The sequence below is a fragment of the Bombus vosnesenskii genome, unplaced genomic scaffold, assembly GCF_011952255.1.
Source record: "Bombus vosnesenskii isolate JDL3184/JDL3185 unplaced genomic scaffold, Bvos_JDL3184-5_v1.1 scf7180000013264, whole genome shotgun sequence".
NCBI classification, from domain to species: domain Eukaryota; kingdom Metazoa; phylum Arthropoda; class Insecta; order Hymenoptera; family Apidae; genus Bombus; species Bombus vosnesenskii.
Window position 1 is genome coordinate 6,829,189 of NW_022882924.1, and position 16,879 is coordinate 6,846,067.

Here is a 16,879-nt window from a genome sequence, read left to right on the forward strand (position 1 = left end):
AACCTCTTAAATTACCGCTTTTACAAAGTCAAGAAAAGATTTATTCCTTACCGAGATGACTTTAACTCTCGCTTCACTTCAATTGCTTTCTCGTGGATCGTCGACTAATTTATCGTTTGGTTATCGAACGTAATATTTAAATGAAATGTGACTTATCATGATCTCGAAGAACGTCGATGCGATTCGAAATTTTCTCAAACGAAATTCAAATACGTGAATGGAAATTGTAGCGAAAATTGCTGAGAAAAGAAAGTTCCTGTACAATTACATTTTCCTTCTGAGATATACATTTGTTTTATTTGTTTTAAACTACAAATTCGAATCTTTCGAATATAATATTTCCGTAGAATAAAGAAATATAAATCATACGTCAGGTGTCTGCTTCAAACAGCAAATTGCACGCAAGTGTAGACGAACGTGGAAAATAGTATAGTCGATGTTAACTAAAAAATAATCCATCGCGATGTTCCTATCAGTGAAAATGAAGCACTTTCTCGAAGTAACAATGAAACACAACGCGAGAACCTAATCTAATACGTACGACGGTTCTGTATTCTCAACTCAAGGAAACCTATTATTAAATGCTGTGTAGTGTAGCCTCAGGTGCACCAATTTCTGCACTGCATTACCAACTCCGTTGCACTAAATTCTAAAGCATACTACGACTGCAGAAGCGGAGTCGGGTAATAAACAATTAGGAGAGACAAGGAAATGTAACTGAAACTACCAACCAAACTTATACGGGATCTAAGGGACCATGTAATTCTCAGAAGCGCAAATTGATTAACTTCCTTGATGTAATTAGACCAGTTTAAGACGATTCGACGTTTCAATTAGAAATATATCGCTCGATTTATGTTTGACGTTTCGAAGAGATTTAGTTTCTTATCATTCGTGATGGTGATTTTCAGATCTCAAACGCCACTTTCCAAGTCAGAGAATACCGTAGATAAAATTCATATAGGTAAAATTGAAACTATAGCGCGGTGACAGGCATAGAAATAAGAAAAAACATAGAGACAAATATTTCACTTGGCTCGTTAATGACGACGAGCATTGTGTGTATTCTACGATGAACATTTGATTTATGGAAATCAATTTCAAAGTATCGCTTTTCATTTTGTCTCCATTATTATTTGTACACTCTCGTTTCTTCGATAATACTGTGAAAGAAATTCGATTAATGAAACTTGATCGAATAAATAACAGAAGATTAAAATATATATGTAAAAATGATCGACAGTCTCTTTATTCTTTAATATTAAATATTATTATTTATTATCAATGTTAAAGAGTATTTTTCATTCGCTCAACGTCAAATACATGGTAAATTAATAATAACTTTAAATTCGAAGGTAATTTTATTTTGAAATCACACCCAAGATAAATTACCGAAACAAAATGTATAATAGGTTCCCTTGATCCTTTCAATTTAGTCCTTTCATCGAAAAAATTAAATATTCCACGTGAATTACGAACAGCTTTCATGCGTGACCTTTCATCGAGTTTAGCTCCTCGTGCCTGATAAATTAATCTTGCGCCAAACTAATTAGTCGCCCCTTTGATGAATTAATACGGGATGCACCATTAAAACTGTGCATGCTATTTCTGTATCACGTTCACCGTGTCGAATTATACACAGTTTACGAGCTACAAACGCGGCCGTGCATCCTTCATTTATTGGCTCGACCCGTCTCAAGGCATGTCTTAGAAGCTAATTAAACGTAATCTCGCTCAACCGGTCAGGGATTAAATTAATACCCCAGAACGTGGCTCCATTCTCCCTCCTACTTCCAATTATTATAAAAAATAAAACTAGAATGGTACGCCGCAATGAAATAAAAATCTGGTTCCTTGATTGTTCTTCCGCGGGGAAATTTGGTAAAAGAAGAACTGGTGTATTTTTGCAAATATCAAAAAGTCTGTCAAAGTTCAAGTTCGTTCGAGAAAATTCAACAGATTTTCTCCGAAAAATTTGCACATCCATAAACAAAATTTTCTCGACTTAGAGGAAAAGATTTCTTCTCGCAGTTATCAGTTTCCTACTTTGATCTAAACTTTGAAAATTAACAATGGTACTTACGTGAATCGAGCGGAGCTAGGATGATGGGCTAACAATGTACGAGGCATAATGGCACAATGGAAAGGAAATAAAATTACGTTTAAAAAACATAGAGACATTAGTATGCAATTTGCAAGCTATAAGTATAGCGTAATAGATGGTTAAGAAATGTCGTGGTAGTTTTGTCGAGGAGTAATGTATGGCTTTTCTTTCACACGACTCCCAACTACCAGGCAATTTATCAAATCTGATTCTTTGTAGATCCTTCAAAACAGCAGGAACAACGTGAAAGGTATAAAAATGGTTACCCAGCGGGAACAAAACAAACACAACCGTTTGCTAAATCATAGAGTAACCACGTAGTTTAATTTCAACGAGAAGAAAACTAAAAACCAACTGAAAACAATTTATCTTCTTAAGTTGTACATTCGCTACTTGTTCCCTTTAAAAATCAAATCAAATATCAAGTCTCGTATTCTCTATCTACGTTTTCGCTGAGTTCACCTTACTCAATTTTCTCCGCGCGATCTGCAATTCCTTAGATAAAAGGCATCTCGATTTACCCACCAGCAACTCGCGATTTCCTTGCTTCTCTAACAAACGCAAACGAACTGGAACGAAAAACCTCGAAAAAAGAAAATACACGAAAGCCTGGCCTCCGCCACCTGCGTTTTCAATTCTCTTGTAGTTTAGAGGATCGAGGAAAATCGTTTTGGAGCTTGCCCAACCTCTCTTCTCGACGACTTTCCCGTACGACTCGTGAAACGCAGAGAATTTCATTGTCGAAGGGACGAAAAACTGAGAATGAAAGGGGAGAGGGTGAATAATCCAGCGGACTGCCTGATGGTCGAACGGAAGGGCGAATGCACATCGAGCAACGACCAAGCAACGACCAAGCAACGACACAAGAAGGAGAATGGGCCGCGTGGAGACGCGAACGAGTGTGCTTTTTGTGACTCACATGGGAAGCTGACTGGAGGATGAGTCTGGGCGTTGTGCGCGTTATGGGGATGCCTCGGGGTTGCGGCGCGTTGCCTGCAGAAGCAGAGGACCGCCACTGTGACCAGGCCTGCCACGCTCAGGATCAGAAAAACGAGCGCGACCACGAACCAGATCGTCTGCATGCCCAGGATCGTCGATGCCTCGGAGTCTGAAATACAGAAAAGAGAAACCGATGTTGTTTACTACGAAACTGCACAACATAATCTACTGACAGATTTGTTTCTAACCAGCTGACCGTTCATGGCTTCGCCCGCATAGTGTTCGAATTTATGTTTATTGTCCTCTGTTTGAGCACCGTTCAGATGCTGAATTTCGAAAAACGCTCAAACACGTGTTTGTTTATTTTTAATGAGAAATTTATATGCCGAATCTCGAGTGTGAAACTTTAGTGGATGCAGAGATATGGTTGTCGTTTGAGAAAAGATAAAACATAAATGAATGAATGAAAATGAATTTCGGAAAATGTTGAAATGAATGTTTGTTTATTTTTCAATACACGCACGCATTTCAACGCACACACTTGGATACGTTTTTTCAGAACGTAACACATATTCCAACGATATCAATAATAATATAATAAAAAAGTAATAAAATGCCTGGAATTTCTTTTACTTCTTGACAGCAGTTTTCGATGCGTTGTATCGACTAATTTGACAAAACAACTGGATTGTTATACGCCAGGTTTTTAAGTGTCCACAGATGGAAGTACAAGGGATTTAAATCGGGTGAACGAGGCTGCCATGTCACAGGCCAAGCACGTCCAATCCACGTTCAGGGAAACCTTGTGTTTAAATATTGTCTTAGAGACTTGAAGTAGGAAACGTAAATCCGAAACAAATGGTTCTTCGAGCCGTGTTTGTTAAGACTTTTTTGCTTGTTTTCATGAGTACACGCTCCTAAAGTTTGTCCCCAAGATTTTAGGACACCCTGTATACAATGGTGAATTAAAGATAGATTACCGTATCGTTTTTATTTATAAATAATATTGGTCTTACAGCAATTAATTTTGTGATAATTCTCTATGTTTCATATAATAATTCTAAATGGTCTATAAACATATATATCTAAGCTCTGTACAGAAAAATGAAAATGTGTGAAAAATAATCAGTAACATAATAGATTATGTTAAAATACGTAATTTCTGCAAAAAGTATGTAGCATTCACCTAATTGAGTAAAAACACAATTTATTTCGTGCAATTGCTGACGATATATTTTCTCCTTAGTGTAACTTCATCTTCCATTCAATTGCTGCTCTGTAAGATGATATTAAAAAGAAAATTTTGAATAATAATCTACATATATCGTATCAAATTGCTTTATATTTTTACTTTTAACGTAATACAATTTTTAACTTGACAAAATCTATCTTCGATCTTTCTTATTGTTATTTACCATTGTTACAATAAAAATCCGTAAGCCCAGGTATCTTAGCGAACAAGTGATAAAAGACGAAACTGTGCAGTGTATAGTTTGTAACGTATCTACAGATGAATATTTCAATTTCTCATTCTTTTAATTTTCAAACATCAAGTTCACCATCAAAATAGCCATTTACGCGCGGAGATGTTCCCTTTTCCCGATTAAAACAGCAATGGCAGTTCATCTTGCTGCCAGGTGCCAAGTCAACTGACAACGGAAGAGAATTAATTCCCTTGGGCGTTGTACAATGTGTTCAAGAGAACAGGCGGCAGAGAAACCGCCCTCTGACAACGAAAAGTACACGCAGTTTCGTTGAATTGAGAGATCGATAGCGTGTACTGTATACTTTTTATCATTAGGGATCGGGCGACATGCTATTACCATCGCGAAAACGATAAAAAAAAAGAAAAGGAAATTTCACGTGAAACCACACTGACGTTCTACGCTCCGTAACGAAATATTCGAATAGATGGAATTTTTGTAATATAAGAAAAAGATTGAATATGTCAAAGAAGAATCGATTTTTTTCGCCAAATAAAAAATGATTCGAAAGAGCAAACTAATAATAATAATCGAACATGGAATTTTCCTCTGAAAATAATACGAATTGTACAATATACAACAATTGCTGTTATAATACTTAATCAACATAAAATAATTAACTTGCGTATTAAATTCCTTTAATACTTTCGAATAAACTACCACTCGACTGTAGGATTAACACGAGGCTGTTTCAATCAATCGTCTGAAACGTGAACCATAATCGATAGGGTTCATGTTAAAATAGATTTGCCACGCAAAAGGAATGAAATGCCGTCGATTGACGGGAACAGAAATTGATTAAAATGCTTGCCGTGAAAAGGCGAACGCTGACCTGGACAATTCGCTGTTTTATCGTTTTCCTATATTTTGTTTTTCTTTGAAATTCCCGTAGTACGCAACCACAACAAATTATCAGTTTATTGTGGATATTACTACGACGATCGTTCAGACCAGGAATCAATTGCAATTAAGAAAACCTTCAACGTGATATCATCTTATTCGTAGTTCCATCTAACGTGCAAGCTCGTGATCATTAAACTTGTCTACGACAAAACAAATGTATTTGTCCTATTATAAATACTAGTAGAGCTTGAGAACATTATGATTCTACGAATAATTTTCGCGATAGCAATATACACTCTGTACAAGCTTCTACCTGAAAACTACACTGCCGTGTTCTTAGATTTCATTTGAAAGTAAAAGGAGAACCTAATATTATGTGCATGGAAAATTCGAGTTTACGAATCCGAATAACATTGTAACGACCGGCAATTTCTGTAACTTGAACAACTTGCACCGGGAGCTAATAATTCTGCGAAGAGTTTCCAAAACGCGAATAATCGCTGAAAATCACAAGATGCCATTGTGGCGTCGCCGATCGTTACAATCTTAAGAAAGACACCGGTGGAAATTTAATTTGAGCATTTCGGGGAAGAATTCGGCGTTTCCTCGTCGCCGCGCCCGATCGCGGTTCGATTACAAATCAATTTGCCGGTGGCGTATTTCATTTGAAATATGAAAGAGCCGCAGTCTGCCGCCGGGCTGGGGAGGGTCTCTAGAATGAATCGCTGGTAATTAGAACTTACTGGCACAGAGGGTGGAGGTAGCCTCATCGGAGCCATCGCCGCAATGATTCACGCCGTCACAAAGGAGGTCCGTCTCGATGCAAAATTCGTTCTGGGTGCATCGGAAGTCCTTGCAGGTGTGCTCTGGGAATGAAGAAAATATTCATCGTTGAAAACATCGTTGACGAGAAAATGAAAATTGAAAAAGTTTCGGATAGAAATAAACGAGCGTTGCGGTGAAATTCTGATGTAAATACAGCGATTCCTATTAATATCCGGACATTGTCATGTGCCACACGCTATTGTTGTACGCGTTTGTCTATAATAGTTAACTAGCTGACTGTTTTTTAAATAAATTGAAACAAATATCGTTGTTGAATATAGAGAAATATACTTAAGAATTAACCATACAACATATGTTCTATTTATTTAATATACGTACTTTTGCTAACAAAGAAAGAACGAGATAAATCACATTGAAAATTCTCGAAATATCGGAATATTAATACGAAGCACTGTAAATAAATTTTCATCGAAGACTTTCGTGTTGGCTTTAAAATTTATTGTATAATTTTTGCCACGTTTTTCTTATCCACCGTATACGTTCGATATTTCGCGATCCTGAGTTATTTTCGCGGATAAATTGTACGTAAAATGAAAGATTTTCTTGGAAAGCGAAGTTTCACGACTAAAGGACATTTAGATTCTCTTTCTTTATTTACGTTCATGAAAATATAAAAATGCGTAAGGGACCGCAGTCTAACGATCAGAAAGAGACAGTTTAGAAAAGTTGCTTCGTCATCTATCGAAGTATGCGATGCGATTACGCATCGTAAATTGTAACTGTTCTATCCACGTTGACAGGAAATTCGAACTAATTAGCCGAATTGCAACGAATCATTAGTCGAGCGACACACGCGATTGAACAATAAAGAACGAATTCGAGTGAAACGCAAAGCGGGAGCACGCCGCGGATCGACTAATTACACGAACTTGCATTTTGATATTCAACGTCTGTCTTGCGTCTGGTTCCGACTCATTTCGTATAATGTTTCTGTCGATCTAACGCGATTAGGCAAAATGAATTGATCGCCACGACGTGGCCCGCTATAATTAGTTCGACGCGTTAATATTAACGAGAATATTAGGGGCCAACGTTGATATTAACGCGCGATTTGAATAATTGCTTTGATATCCCAATCACCGATGACTGGGTTGTTTTAACAAGCAGCCCGATGATACTGTTGATCGATTGCTGCTACACTACATTTCGTTATTATGAAAGTTTGGATTTCAGAGAGAACGAGATTGCAAAATGAAAATTCTAACCAGTTGAAAAAATGTCAAATTGTCGAAGAAGCACGCGCACGATCCAGAAGGAATCGGTAAATCATGTATACTCTGATTTATGAATTCTACGATTATTTTTCTGTTACTTTATCATCCTTTCGTAGCATAATAATTGTAATATAATATCGTAATGATAGAGTTAGGGGTACAGCATTAGAATGATCCAAAACTCGGATAACACGAAAGGATTGATGGATGTTCAAAGTTCAATGTTAAAATTATAAGAAACATTTTGATAATGTAACATCGTGCACGTATTTACGTTTCGTCAACTATTAGGTTGTCCGAAAAGTTTCTTTCATAAGGTGACAATAGATGAACAACAATTCCTGTTTTATATTATTTCAATGAATTAGGTATGATACGATCCATTTCGTTATATTTCTATTATTATGTTCGTATTATTATTATTTCCTTATAAAAGGAAAGAAACTTTTCGAACAACCTAATATTTAATCGACCGAAGGTTTGATCAACTGTCTCATTAATATCTCACTACTTGTACTTTTCGCCTCTTCATATTAAACTTTCGAAAAAGATGAACATCCAAAGAATACGTAAACGAGACTTCTCTGTGTGTATCGTGCATGACAATATGACAAAATAGAGAAGATTGGAGAAGGAGCAGCGACTGGAAAAATATTGCTTCGTTTTATTACAACAAAAAATAACTAATCTCTTCCTGTTATCACTCAACGCCGAATAACACTGTCTAGAGTGATCAGTTAACTTTCATCCAAGTATATCTAACTTTACAAATATCCAGTTGCGATCAGTGGGCCCAATCTGAACCCTTCGACGAATTAAATTCACTTTGCCAAAGAAACGAGTCCTGTACGTTCATTAAGAATTCATTAAGAAGCTAATAGCGTCATTTGAAAAAAAAAAGAAAGAAAAGAAAAACTAATTTCCAAGTATAAATCAGAGCAGCACGATAACTGCCACTTAATGGTACCAGTTAAAATTACGATCGAATGGAAGCAACAAGAAAATAAATTTAGCCTCCGACGAGCGTCGGCAGGTGAAGATAAAACGAAAAATACGCGGTGGTCAGTTATTCCCGATCGAGAAACGCGCCGACGAAGGGAGCTATAACTTGGACCGATCATAACAAAGCGGTCGTCGAAGGAATGGAGGGCTGGAGGGGGGATAGGAAGGGGGTAACGATCGCTTTGGTCCCCGTTCGCAATTATAACCCCCTGCGGGAAGGGGTGGAGTTGGTCCGGAATCAAAGGTAATAAAAGGAGAAACGGAGGGTTAAAGGATTGGCGCGAGAGAAACGACTGGAAGAAAAAGCAGGGTCCGACATCGCGACGTCCAGGGAAGCGTAATTTTCTATAATTTAATAGTTGAAATTCTTTTCGCTTTTATCTTGCCCTTTCGCTCTTCCGTTCGGTCAGATTCGAATCGTTTCATAGGATAAGAAGAAGGAGCGGGGGCAGAGAAGAAGAAGAAGAAGAAGAAGAAGTAGAAGAAGAAGAAGATGGTAGAGCGCGGCGTGTTTCATCGTGATTAAAAAGGGACGAACGTTCGTCTACAAATCTTGCGCGATATACCCTTCGACGGAACGAATTTATTTGTCGCGAAGAGCAATTCTCAGCGAATGATTACTAAAGGTGCAAAGTACGTTAGTCGTTCGTTTGCTGAAACTTTCATTTGTCAAATTCTAGAGTTCAGAGATGTTTGTAACATGGAATAAGTATGGCGAATGAGAACCGAATTTTCGTAATTGTTGCAACGATTTATATGTTTCTTGTACATCTTATACTATGCGTAATGTTTTCAAATTTACTTCTCCAATAAAAATCTATCGCTCGATGTCATTTGGAAGAACAGTTTAAATGTCACACTGAAGAACATGATCGAATAAATTTGTAAATATTATTTCGTCGATGGACAGTGTGAGAGAAATATTTGAAAGTTAAAAGCCAGTTAATCTAGTCAATTTCGCTTCATCTCTATCAACTGACAATTTTTCAAAGAAAATTTCTAGTTCAACCGTTTCATCGGTTATAGCGATATTTATTTTTTACTAATTATCTAGCCAATTCTATAGTCTAACTGTCCAATTTCTCCGATAATTATTATACGCAACTTGTATCCGCTGTTGCACTTACGAAAATACTAATTTGATGCTTCGCCTCAACCGATTCACAATTGACGAGTCCTTCTCTGAAATTGTTCGTAATTTCATTAGATCGTCGCATTAATTCGTAATTGAAAATTATCTTGCATTAAACTAAATTTCAAAAGTTTAAATTTCAAAAGCAAAAACAGTGTGATTCGCGTCCTAAAAGTGAAAGAAAAAAGATCAGTTCGACATGGGGTTAATTTCTCCTGCATTTTTCTCTTCTTATAGCAAGATTACACGAGTCATGAACTCGTATCGAAATAACCGAATATTTCTTACTTGTATGACAATGCTATTTAAATTTCAAGAACGAAAAGTTTTTGATGAAACAACTTTACGTTCGAATTTTTATCGCATTTATTCGCCAAGATTACATTAGTTTCCATTGAAGGCTAATTAAATACTTTCGTCACGAACATGAAACAAATGCTCGCGTGCCAGCAATCGTACTTTCGGCGTTTCTAAACCTCCCTCTGTTTAACTTGGCGCGTCAATTATTCGTCGTTCGTGCGAGCAATCGATCCAGCCGACTCTATCGAAGTTTTTACAACGCTTTGCTCGATAATGGCTTTGTGCGACGCGACGCAACGCAACGCGACGTGCTGAAAGCACTTTGGGAAAAAACGCGAATGTTTGCGTTAGATCGTTCGATTATTAATTAGGCTGCCATTATGACGACGATGTTTCTCAGTTAATTCGAATTATAGAATCGTAAATGAATCGAAAATATGTCCAATTCGAGTTGGAGAATGTTCTTTCGTATTTCACTTTCAACCGATTTCTCCTGTACCTTTATGAAATAATATTTAACCGATGACGAAGTACAGCCACTTTCTGCATTAAAAGAACAGACTGTATGAAAATTACTCTGATGTACGATGTCGCATTAGTAGTCCTCGAACATCAGAATAAAGCGAATGTAAAATGAGGTTCGTTATGGACTTTCTTCCTTCACAAGATTTTTAACATCCAAGCTTTTTCCCAAATGATATTTCTCTTTGAGTATCTCAATTATACCTGCAGCGTCTGACACGAAAGTATTTAAGTAGAAGTAGAAAATTTTTCTTAATATATTACTGTTCTTCGTATGCCATACGACACGATAGGTCGTTTAAAACGAATTTAATAATAGTAGGTCGTCCAAAAAGTTTCTTTCGTTTTATAAGGAAATAATGGATGCACAACATTTTCCGTTTTATATTATTTTATCGAATTACGTATGACACATTTTGTTCTATTAAAATAAAGATCACAACGTTCGACAGATTAGGTTTCATGTTTGTATAAAGATACATCGTTGTAAAAGACGTGTCTGTAAAAGAAAGACACTTTCTGGACGACCAAATACGTATAGAAATTACGAGATATTACGCAAGATTATTGAAACTTATTATTTATCAATTACGTTAGTAAATCTCGATATTTAGTGAGATCGTGACTTAAGCACCGCTTCAATAAACGTCTTACAATTTTTACATACATTTCCAGACTTTAATCGAAACTAAGTAAAAGAGAATAAATCAAAGAACAAAACAGTTTTTTTTTTGTTAAAAGAAAGAAGTAAGTACAAATAAGAATAAATCAAATCGAAGAGAAACTAAATCATTATTAAAGTGTACGATTAGTCAATATCGTATGTAAAAATATCTATCGATCTAAACGGAAATTGACAAAAATCTGAAATATATTTCCCATCAAATAGAACTCTCAAACTTGGAACGTGAATGGAGTTTTCAGCAAGACTATATATATTTCACTGCGATTGCGATTCGACCAACGAGGATTCGCTTGGGGCTCGTTGACTTTCTATGGGGTATTATGGACTCCGGAACTACCCCACTTAAAAGTCTAGCAGGGTTTAAGTTTCGAACCTCATAAATTTTGTAAATAAATTAGATAGATCGCAGACTCTGATTTTACGTTAGGCGATCGTGAATTGCTGCATCCATCTCATAAACATTAACCAGCTTGTTTTAGAATTACAATTAACGACTGGACCAGCTCATCAAATTCGTAAGCGAATATGTAACACGTTTTCGTTCAAGATGAATAGATTCAGAATTTTTAATGTTTAATGTTTGTTATATACAAAGATAATTTGTATACTTATACATACAATAAGATGACCTACTATACAGTATAAATATTATTATTTATTACGTCATGCATAAAATCCATAAAACGACGAAACGTATGTTACGCATTTAACGAAAAATTATTTCAAAAAATATGTATCGAATATTTTAGATTGATCTCACTCGTGAATTTATGATTTCAACGACGTTAAAATTCGTATTAAAGTATCCAACGTCTTTATACGAAAAAGATAAGATAACCAAGTACACTTTCTTTCTAGCAGAGCATATTAAAATTTGTCTGCCATTTCTAATATGAACATCATAGAAAATTTATTTTTCAGTAAATTCCATTTAGGCTACTTGTCAAAGATTTTGATACGTTCCTTATACGTTCTAATTTTTTTCAATTTCTCTGAAGATCAAGGGAATCGGTTATGATAAAACCTCCTTCAAAGTATACTTATGTAATTACATAGACAGGAAAAATAGTTGCATATTCTCCAAGATAAACTACATTTTAATTTCGTTCATTCAATTTTGCTCGTATTATACTGAAGGGGCTGCCAGTTTAAGGACAAAGCAGGGTGACATACGACGCGTCTGCTCTGATCCAAGCATAAAGGAAAGTCGAAATATAAAGTGCATCCGAGCTAAAGCTGAAAAGACGGTATCACCGTATCGTTGAGAATAGGGCGAAAATACGGCGATTCATCTTCAATGTCAATATCGTAGTTTCTATGACGGGACCAAAGCCTTATCACTCTCATGGAATATCGTCAGCAATAACTATAGCTTTGGTACACACCGCGATCTTAACAAATATCACCAAATTCTCGTTATATTATCTGCTTTCTTCTGTCCGACGTATTTCCTGTCAAAAAATAGCGCGAATTTATAATAAATAAATTGTTCGATAAATAACGCTAGAATATTATCAATTGTTCAGCAGATGCATTACGCGTATCTCTTAGAAACTATAAGTCAAATTAGATGTTTGTTAGAAGTATGATCTCGTATATCGTTGAACGCGCGTAACTTTCAGCTCGATTGGAACGTGTTGCACGCAGGTATACTGGGTGGTCCATAAATCAGGCCTACGGTATTTGAATTATTTGGAATTTGTTTTCAATTTACCCGAAAGATATTTCTAACAAATTTGATTGGCAACAAATGGAAATACGTTTGACTCGCTCTAATAAAAAAACGCTCAAGGGAAGCTTTCAAAAACCTGCAAAAAATCTGAAACCATTCACAGAAAAATTATTTGAAAGTCACACAATGCAATATCTATCACTTTCACTGAAAATCACTTTAACATGCACCTTCACGGCCCAAAGAGAACAACGATGTTCCATTCAATCGGCCAACGATACGTTTACGCGAGCTTCTTCGCGATGAAAAGCGTTAATCGATCGTGGGATTCGATTGTTAACGCTAGCCGCATCGAATCGACTGTTCGTTGCGCGAACAACACACACACACACACACGCATACACTCGCGTATAATACAATCGCAGCCAAGTCCGCGTCATTACAGAACGGAACGTTCGTACGCGAGCCGATTTGCTCAACTGCGACTACTGTTAATTTCATTCAGTGTGTCGAGCAAATTGCATCGCATTCGCCCGCTGCCCAGCGTTAAATTATTAGGCAATCGGGAAAGTTAAACAGCGCCGTTTCCACCGCTGCCACGGCCAACCTCCCCTGTCGTTCGCGTTGTTTTCATCGATTAGCATCCGATGCCGCGATACTAATGCCTGCTAACGGGCCACCGCGAATGCCGCTCTTACAACGCTAACATTCCAATAGCTTCGCGTCGTTCCGACGCCATTACGCCGTGGAAATGGCTGGAAACGGTATAATCTACCAACGAATTGATCGTCGACTAATATCCTATGTTTTATTCATTTCCTGTTTTCCCCTCCGCGAAACGAGAATCTCATGATCTCCCTACATAAACGACCGATCGGGGCGTCATTTTCTTTCGCGGGATTAGCGAGCCTCGTCGATCGTTTCGATGGTTAATTAACGACGATGCACGTAGTGGCTGGATCGTGAGGGAATTTCGGGTCGTTTCATCCAGCCGTCGAACGTGTGTCGGGAAAGGCATATGAAATTGGGGATTGATGTCTTGTTTTGGGTAGAGAGTGAGTTGTAGGCTATAGCATTCCTCTTTCTCATCTTTTTACCTTTTCTCTTTCACTTTCATAGTAGATGATCGTGATTTTTCTTTCGATTTAAAGGAAGAATGCAGCGGTTCTATTGACTCGTAGGTAAACGTATAAGTCTAAGTTTATCTTACACGTAGAGTGTCATACTAAAATGGACTTGTAGGATTCGACCGTGGGACAGAGTCAGCATCACTAACGTTGAGAGACCCTTCGACGATTTTAGTCTGAGACGCTAGGGCTTATTTATTATACACTGTGCAGGTTTGTGCAATTTTATATTTTCATCATCATAATTGGAGGAATGAAATCTAAATAGAAATTTGTTTTGTTTATTGAATGTCATGTATATATTTTTGTATATTATATGCATCCTGTAGATTTTTAGAGTCTTAAATTATCAAAAAAATGCACAAACATTTGCAGTCGACTTAGCACAACAGGCGATGCCTGTTGATACGTAATGAACGAAAGCGCGCATAGGAATTTAGAAATAACAATAATCAAAGAAGAAATTTCAGTTCCAATCCTCTAATCACCCAGCTTCTTAACAAATCAGATCATCTTCGAAAACTAAGAAGACATTAAAATACATTGGATCTACGCGACAGACTCAACTAACATAGAATTCTAGATCAAACGAAGATACAATTTAAACTGAAATAAAACATCATAATTGCTAGAAATTCTCTGTGAGGATTGAATACTCTGTCTATTTAAAGAAAAGAAAGGAAAAAAAATTACGCGACTTTAGACAGTTAATTTTAAAGCTTCGTGATGATGTTCATTTATATTAATTTATACGTTGATAAGATATATTATGTTCAATTGGGGAAATTGTTATAAAATGGGGAAAGTGTCCAGAATGTGTTTTACCACTAAGATATACTTAAATACAAAATGAAATGCGAAGCAATAACAAATCCTTATAAATCATATTGTCATTCGTGTTTATACGTATAGCCTTTGCATCTTCAATAAAGCGAAAAAGGATAATAGAAATAAATATTGAGATAACATACAGGTATATAATAAAATTTGTAAGAACAGTATCGAATTCGATGTACAGGTATACTACATTTCGCATTTCATAAACAATCGTACGTATATAGCTCGTAAAACGATTCAAGCATTCTACTATTAACAATCGTGTAATGACTTACTATGGCCATTCTGCATTTATTGATATACCGTCTACAAATCCGCTTACTGGATTTAATTACAGTCCCATTGGTTATTATCTACTTGTATTGCGGTTAAACCTCTTGGTCGACTAACATCAAAATACGTTAACGAGCAGCGGAGACTATCCAAAATATCGATACCACAATAATAATTAATTAAGCGCTAATTAATATAAAATTTTTATCTTTTTGTATTATATCTCTTGTGGAATATATGATACAAAATTTTAATAATTAATTTTATACTGCTTACTTATTATTTCTATACGATATTATGTGTAAGTGTAAATGTGAAATGATCGTGAAAAAATCGTACGGCTTTTTTATAAATAACCAGCTAAAAAATATTATTCAATTAATCTTCCATTTCAGAAATTTTGTTTCAGAAATGAAGTAATTTGATGATAATTTGTCGCGATAACACGGTAACGTTAATATTGGACAAAATTGTATTTATCTATTAAATGATAAATAATATTTTAATAGAGAATAGGAATTAGATTTCATATTTAAATATTTGCACAATGCCAAATATAATTTATTTCCATTTTCCTTATCGCAAATGAAATTTTATTTTTTCTATGAATTTAATTGGAGGACAGATAATATATAAATAAATAGTCTTAAGTTTTGCCTCATCTATTTTATTTTGTGTAATGTAAAATTTGTGAAATTTATATGCTAATTTTTCAATAGACATCGCAGTTCACACTTGCTTTTAAATTTATTCGCTTTTCGAACAAGTTGCCGGAATGTGAAAATTACAAATTGCAATCTGCAGTAATCTCTCTGATTGAAATGTTATATTTGCGTAGAAATAATTTTTGCTTGACGATCAGTAAATAAGAAATAACGAGCACAAAATAAAATTGTGTTTATGAATAATAATTAATTTCGTTATTTTAAATAATATATTCAGCCTTGTGCAAATAACGAATAACTTATTTCTGATGTTTTTTATTTACACCCTCAAATAACAATATACATAACATAACTATCTGAATGAAAATGTTTAAACAATATTTAATACCAGGTAACGTATAAGAAATTTGTAAAGCCATTTTGGTATATCTTCGGCAACGGACCTCTATCTTGACGCTTGTGTCGCGGCTTAAGCTAATTGAATTAATTAATCGCACATCATACCGTTTCTAAATGGAGAAGTGACCTCTGCACGCTACTTCTCACGTCCAATTATATTCTCCGGATTATGAAACAATGTGAAACGTACGAGTCGTCTGCATAATGGTATATCATGTAATTTCAACACTGTACAGAGCAGTTAGGAATTTCGAGTCTTATTACGAATAATTCACGTAACTTTATCTACTGAATATTTTACTTCCGAAGAGTAACTCAATTTGCATTTGCTCTTAGAAGTCATTTTTGTACAACCACTTTCTTGCCTCCCTCATTCACATAAAAACAATAATTCATAATAAAAAAAAAAAGACAATGAAAGATACAAATTTTGCGACCACGTTTATTGCCCTCCGAAAAAATGGAAACTTTCACGGTATTCCTTTCCTAGAAGCATCTCAGAAAACCAGAATTGAAAAAGTCTGAAATTCTTTCGTGAAATTCGAAGAAACACCGGCATGTGATAAATAGCAAAGATTTCGCATTTTAATATCGCAGTATTTAATTTCCGCAATTTTTAAATATCCAATATAAAGAGGTTAACATAAAAATTCAAAGTTTCGAATTATCTTCGGTTTTGGTAAAATCTTAATATCATAAAATCTTTTACACTCTATCTTTACTTCATGATCGTATTTTCGCTGTAAACGAAATGGCAGCGAATGTTTTCGACGTATCGATGATCAGATTCGTCCTACTGTAGATTATAAAATATTGCCCTATAGAAGGGCAGAAA

General features: G+C 35.7%; 1 protein-coding gene across 3 annotated transcripts in view; it reads right to left on the minus strand.

Annotated features, from left to right (window-relative positions):
- The window catches only part of LOC117239104, a 281,294-nt gene that overhangs the window by 55,157 nt on the left and 209,258 nt on the right, over positions 1–16,879 (minus strand). For all 3 annotated transcript variants that reach the window (XR_004494354.1, XM_033504416.1, XM_033504425.1), the window contains exons 4-5: positions 6,114–6,236; positions 3,024–3,212 (exon numbers count right to left, since the gene is read on the minus strand). Coding sequence is in view for 2 of the 3 variants with exons in the window: in XM_033504416.1 (XP_033360307.1) it covers positions 3,024–3,212; positions 6,114–6,236 (312 nt within the window). In the remaining variant the exon portion in view is untranslated. The remainder of the gene's footprint in view (positions 1–3,023; positions 3,213–6,113; positions 6,237–16,879) is intronic.